Source organism: Hibiscus syriacus, unplaced genomic scaffold (genome assembly GCF_006381635.1).
Source record: "Hibiscus syriacus cultivar Baekdansim isolate YM2019G1 unplaced genomic scaffold, ASM638163v2 tig00110004_pilon, whole genome shotgun sequence".
Classification (NCBI taxonomy): domain Eukaryota; kingdom Viridiplantae; phylum Streptophyta; class Magnoliopsida; order Malvales; family Malvaceae; genus Hibiscus; species Hibiscus syriacus.
In genome coordinates this window covers 738,741-745,763 of record NW_024062557.1, presented here as the reverse complement: position 1 = coordinate 745,763, position 7,023 = coordinate 738,741, and the positions used below count along the sequence as shown (strand labels likewise).

The 7,023-nt window shown below is 36.0% G+C and overlaps 1 protein-coding gene across 1 annotated transcript; it reads right to left on the bottom strand.

Moving 5' to 3' along the window:
• Nucleotides 1–1,434: 1,434 nt before the first annotated feature.
• Nucleotides 1,435–5,529, bottom strand: LOC120212190 (auxin response factor 17-like). The gene is made up of 3 exons (XM_039210594.1): nucleotides 4,371–5,529; nucleotides 2,579–3,324; nucleotides 1,435–1,630 (listed from the first exon to the last, which is right to left on the bottom strand). Exons 1-2 carry the CDS (start codon nucleotides 5,379–5,381, stop codon nucleotides 2,620–2,622), a joined length of 1,716 nt encoding a protein of 571 aa, XP_039066525.1. The 5' UTR covers nucleotides 5,382–5,529; the 3' UTR covers nucleotides 1,435–1,630; nucleotides 2,579–2,619.
• Between the last annotated feature and the right edge of the window lie 1,494 nt (nucleotides 5,530–7,023).

Below are 7,023 nucleotides of genomic sequence, written 5' to 3'. Positions count from 1 at the left end.
ATTATTTTTCAAAAGATATATTTAATTTTATGATTATAATTTTCTAGAATTTATATTCAGTAGTAAGATGGTGGTAATACAATTTTCATTTGCAGGCTGAGTGCAAAATGTTGCAAATACGTGATACAAACAATAAACAACTAACCAATGCAGGCAGTTATTAATATACAGCAGCCTGAATATCATCAAATTCCCAGTTTAACGAGTTAAGGCCTACTTATATATATAATGAGTTTTTGCTCGCAAATGCTCAACCATACTTTTCAAATTAAAAAAAAAAATTCAATTTTCATCACTATCAAATATCACATTCAAAATAAAACACTATTATCCAATGTATCAAATAAATTAAATGTTAAAAACCCTAGCTTTTTCCTACTAGCAGGGAGTCTTTTCTTTTCTTTTTTAATTGTGACAGCCGTGACACTAATTTTAATATTGGTTGCCGACTGTTGGTGTTCATTTTAATCATTGTTTTCTCATATCTCGCTTTGGTTTGTTATTTTATCAAATTCTATTCTAATTATTAATAAAAAATTTATTTTTTTGACTACTTATTTTTCGCATATTTTGTACATATTCTTTTGTCTTTTTGACATGTTTTAACTCTGTTCTTTTGGCACGTTTCCTCTATGTCATGACACATTGTTCGTCTACATCTGTGGTAGATACATGACCGTATAAAAATTCTCTCGTCCCTCATATTTGATTTACGGTAATCGATGATCTTTTAATGGTTAGATTCTCTTTATAGTTCTTTGTCGATGTATACAGATCTATTTTGCGAAGCAACCTGTAAATTTGCTTTAGTTTACTCGACACTCCTCCATCATACATTTAGAACTTGTTATTTTATTTATTTAAAATAAAATTTTTTAATTAAAATATAAAATTATATTTGACTAAATTATAGAATTTACTTCTTTTTCTAACGTATATAAAGAAATAAAGTAAAACAGTTTTAGACATTAACAATGTAGTGTACCAAGTAGACTTATGTGCTAGATGAATGTCCGCTTTTCCTTTTTGAGTGGATTACAACAAATACAATATTCATTATTGTGAAATATGTTCAAAACAACAAGTATATATGTTTTCTTCTCTTATAAGTAGTCAAAAATAGATTTCATCTGCGGCAACTTTGAAATATTAGATAACGACGTTAAAACAGAATTCCATTTTTGCTAAAATAATACTAATCCTTATCCAACGAAAGGCGAGGCCTTCATCCTGTGCCTAGGCTCCAGGACTCTTTGCGCTTCGGTGTGACATTTTAAACCTTAGGATACTCCTAAAAGCCAACCTTTTCTATATTAGTGTCTTCTAGGGGACTTGCTATCAAAGATAGAAATAGCAAACAACCAAACCAAAGAGCATGGAATTTTGATTATTATTATAAGACAAGTCAACCAATTGATTTGCTCCAATCATCTCAAGTTCCGAATCCAACTCAAAATAAAATGCAACTCTCTAGTGTATTAAGACACCATATATGTCAACAATTTTATAACAGTCAAAGTGTCTCCAACTGCACAAAACTAATACCAAAACCAGAAAATAGAAGAACTCCGGATATGCCTAGTACAGACATTGTAAAATAAGGAGACAACTTCCTCCCAGCCTGAATTTCCTGCAAAATAAATCATAAGTGAGGACAGTAGAACAGAAAATGATGTGGAGTGCAACTCAAGCAATCAACTTCTAACCAAGAAAAACAGATATAAAACTACACCATCAAAATATTACGACACCAAAATTATGAAGCTCAAAATATGCACAGTATATGATGTTTATATATAAAGAAAAGTATATATATTTAGCCGTGCAGAACCATGCTAAAACACCATAGCAGATTAAGCAGATTACCATTAATCTTTAGTAACCTTTGAGTTTACTTATTAAGCTCTTTAGTGGAAGCTTCCGGAACAACTGTCCCTGGCCAAAACAGAGCTCATAAAACAAACTGGTTTTCTCAAAACCTTCAAAAAGGGTTGTCTGTACCACAAATCATAATCAATTCCGGGTGATTCTTGGAGAACATTTATATGCCTCCAAATCAGAGCCTGGTTTTGATGCTCCACCCTTTCCTAGCTCAGACAATGTTGCTAAAGAACAAGGGAACTATTTGGTTTGATACTCATTCTTTATAGGCAGTCAGTGGGGGTGGAAAGGACTAAAAGAAGTTACAAATCCCGCTGATCTTTTTGAGAAGATGCAGGTATGAGCCTAGTAAAAACTGATGAATAGTATGTTTAATCTTTAAAATCGTGAATATCAAAATAAAAGTTCAAAACAAGGCCAAGGATATCAAAATACATGACAGAAAACTAAGAGAATGATCTATAACCACAGTCACATAACAAATTACAACAAAAATATAGAGTATTTCTAGAGGAACAAGATGCCCAATAGATAATGCTTTATAAGTCCAGGACGCACAAATGGAAAGTACATCATGTGAAGTTACATATGATATAGAAGGGAAAAAATGGGTAAAACTTGGACAATAAAAACAACACATTTATGCATCCAAATGGTAGAATGATTAACTTGTGAAATCCAATCAGAGAAACAATACCTAAACAGTTTGTTTGGATGACAACATGGGCATGGATTCATTCACAGAGAAAAGCCTTTGAAAGCTGAAGCTCTCTCGCATTGGACGTCAATCCTGTCAAGCAGCTTCGAAAAGCCATAAGTTGAAGATAGATCTAATGTGTTCTTTTCACTCACAGCTTCATCGTATCTTTTACCACTATCATCTTCCATGCTACCAACATTACCAAATATGCTTCCAACAGGATGAATTATCTGGCCAAACAATTGAAACGAATTAACACCTACTTTGCTTGAGCTGCAGTCAACATTTTCAGTAAATTCTGTGCCAAATGAAACCATGCTGCTCTGACTATCTGGTGACAAATTATTGGACTGTGAACTGCCAATGTTAAGCTCAGTGGATATCCTATTCAACTTGGGCAGCCAATAGTCGCTAGGGAATCTATCAGTGGACATCATTGGGGTATTCTCACTCACATAGTTGTTTGAACCTTGCACGTGAAAATGATTTTGCCTGGCTCCCTGCATGCCAGCAGGAATGTAATTCAATAGTGATGGATTTGTGTACCTCAGTGTTGAATTGGTTAACCCTGTCATAGGGAATAAGATCTCTCCCTCTGAATCAGCCAGCCCAGACTCATGAGAAAGTTTGGACTTCTTTGCCAAGGGAAATGAGGAATGAAGCGGTAAGGAGGAAGCAATTTCGACTTGCCATGGGCTCACTCTCTTTGAATTCTGGAGAACATCAGGATCATCCCATGCAACCTAATGATATAAAGATAATGAAGCCGCGAGTCAGCAAAGGTGAAGTGGTAGATATTTTATAAGTAGCAAAATTAATAAAAACCTAACACCTCTCAAATACCCACATGTAAGATTAAATAAACCACATCCTAGCACAAAACTCAACCCCCAAAATGTGGCCTCTGAAATAGAGAAAACAAAAAACTAAGAAGAAACTATTCCACCATTATTACTAGTCGCATACACATGGGTGAAGTGCATATGAAACCAGACCTCTATCAAAGCACCAAAAGTTCACTTGTTCCCTACTAAGAAGATCAGATGACAGAGAGTACCACAAGATGCATTTGAACCAAGAAGCAAATCTAAAATTTGCCAAACTGATACGAACTAAAGTTATTAATCTGTAATTTTCTTGGAAGTCAAGAGGCTTGAAGTTGAAAACATGAGCACTTTATTCTTTTAGCAAATATAAAGTAATTTTAGATTCACGCGTAGTAAATATCAAGACAAATATATAATGTGTTACTCCTAAGGAGAAACCGCTATATATAAAGCCATTCAAAATTCACATGACAAGCCAGTCAAAAGTCAAACACAGCCTATAAGAAAAGAACGAAATTGATGCAAATCATTTCCAATCTAAATCAATTACTAAAAATCTGAACTGCACCACCCCAACCTTGAACCTTGACTAATTTCCTATGGAGACTAACTCCAAGATTTATTATACATTTTTCTAGATTCTATATCTCCAATCTCATTAAAAGGATAAATTAATGGTTGTGAGAACCTCAGTATAGAGCACCGATTTCAGAGGAAAATAAGCAAAAATTGATATATACGAAAGTAAAATGCAGCCTCCTGCTATTCCTCGCTCAATCAATATACCATCAACACTTGTTCTAAGTATGCATTTTGACTGATACAATTTTAAGTCAATGTTTATATATGGAAAACTTAGCACCTTCTGGATTAATAACCAATAAATTGTTAACGCTGAAGTTATCAGCAAAATGCATTCTATTTAACAACCACAATTCAGACTGAGTTCAAAGCATTTTTACCAGAAGCATTCGCCAAGGAGAGGCAATCCAGGGGCCAGAATCCGACGAAGCAGCAGAAATAACAGTCCCTTGAAAGGACGACATTGTTGAGGAATCCTCTGTTTCAACTGCAATCTTCACTCTGGTCCCAGCAGACCAGTATATACTGAGTCCAGCCTCCACCAAGTCCGCTCTCACCACAAAATCAGTCCAACCGGGCCGAGGATAGTACACAACCTCGAATGGCAACCCCTTCGCGGCCCTCTCCGCTGCTTCCGCAACTGCCTCAGCCGTCATCCTCCCCCTTCCTTCCCCTTTCATTGCTCCTTCTTCACTTGGCTCTCTCCACCTCCCAGAATCCCCTCCCCCTTCTTTTTTCATCACCCGACGGACTCCGACATACATTTTTTCATTTCCGTCCCTCATGAAAACGACGGAATCTCCGGCAATGAGCTTCTTTTGATTAACAAATTTGCTCCATCCTGTAGTGAGCAGATGCCGCCGCGGCGTTCCCCGGTAAATGTGGCGAAACTCCCAAGTCCCGCCGCGAACGTCGGTGACGGAGAGAGTCTGAACCGGCGGATCTGCATTGTAATCCAGAGGCGGGAAGATAGAGTCGGCGCAAAACCGCGGGACCGAGAATCCGCCGCCATTGTTAGCATCAGACGGCGTTAAAATCTTGGCAAACGACACGATCTTATCAGGATCTTCAAATTCACAATTAACGTCCATAAATTGATTGGGAAGTCTAGAAGATTCGTCAGGGACGAGGAAGAGTTTCACGAAGACTTCGTCAGTTTTGGGATCCGCGAGGCAATGAACGTCGGAGATAACGCAAGCGATTGCAGGCCTGGAGAGTACGAGAGAAGACAGTGACGGCGCCGAACCGCATGATTGTTCCACGTGTCCTTGAGGAAAGTAGTAAACTCTGGAGTTAACACTGGGGATTCGAACGGAGGAGCCAGCGCAAGCTCGCCAGATCCTTAAATCGACGTGGCGGACCTCCGCAGCAGGCGGCCGTGGAGGCGGCATCGATCGGCTTAGGGTTTTAAAAAATATACAGAAAGTATAGTATGTTGAAAGGGCAGAATCGGGGAAAGAGTGTGAGGGTCGGAGAAACAAGCAGGAAACCAAAATTCTGTTAGCATCAGGAGAAATAGGCCAATTCTTCGATTGGTTAGAAATTTACAGTTTTAGCCCACGACCAACTTACCCTCTCTATGTCACTCTTGTGCTCATTGCGTGACCTTCACTCGCTATTTTTTTGTTCGGTAATAAAAAACATCAAAAAGTTACTATTTTATTCTAATGTTGAAGTACAAAAATACCCTTTGAGATGATTGAGGAAGGAGTGTGAAGGAGTCCACTAATATAAACATATGGTGGGGATAGATTTATTTGTCAAGGGTATTCAAATTAATCTGTTATCATTAATCGTAACTATTAACTGATGTAACTGTTATATTTTATATATTAATTAATTGAATTTAATATTTAAAGGTTTTGATTAATCGAACCGTTAAGAATATCGATTAACGGTTACAGTTACAGTTAATTAATTTTGATAAATGGTTAACCATCGATTAATTATTAATAAATTATAATAAATTATATTTTTTAGAGAATGGAATTAGAAATAAAATCAAAATGATTCCTCTTATGTTTTTAGTTATCATGTTTATCTTATATAGGAGCACATTAAATTAAAAATATATGGAAGAAATAAATGATTTAAAATAATAAAATATAAATATACACATAAAAATTGAAACTATAAAAAATAAATATACCTCGTAATATATATATATATATATATAAAATATATTTACAAATAAATAAATTTTTTACAAATATATATGTTTCTACCGTCGTAAATTTTATGAAATTTAAAAAAATTTAAGTTGTGTTATGTTTGAAAAATATTGTAATAGATTAATCATAGGTTATCCTATAACTGAACCATTAATAATGGTTAACTGTTAGTGGTTAACCGTTTATTAATGGTTCGGTTGTTGTCGGAACGATCCTTAAGCATTTTAGGGCTATGACGGGGATCGATCAAACTTAATCTTGGGAAAATGTTGGTTTTTAAATGAATGCCTAAATAAAAAAATTTGGAGGCGCCATTGACCTTTGGGTTAGGTAGGTCGAATACCTAAGAATACCTTTTAAAATAATTTTAAGAAAAATAATTTTAAAAGATAAAAAATTGATCTTCATTTAACCAGAAATTCATTTTAAAAAGGGTTCGGGAGTCGATTACGTGTGGGGAATGATTAGCACCCCCACAACACCTGAAATCGATACCTAAGCGATTAGTTGATTGATTTGGTGTAGGTGGCTGGCTAAAAAGGCTCTAGCAGGAGCCACAGCGGCATGAACAACAGGAGACGACGATGGTGGTAGTATTGACTTCCTAGGGTTAGGGTTTCTGAAACCCTAGGGTGTTATTGGGTCGGGTTGTAATCGGTCTGACGTTGGGCTTCGAGTGGTTGGGCTGGAATTGGGTGGACCGACTTGTTTGGCTTTGTAACTGGGCCCAGTGTCGGGCTTGTTGTAATTGGACATGTAAATAAGATTTAATTATTTAATAATATTAATAATAATAATAAAATAATAATAATAATAATAATATAGCGGGACGAAAACCACTGTCTACAACTGCCCCTTTTTG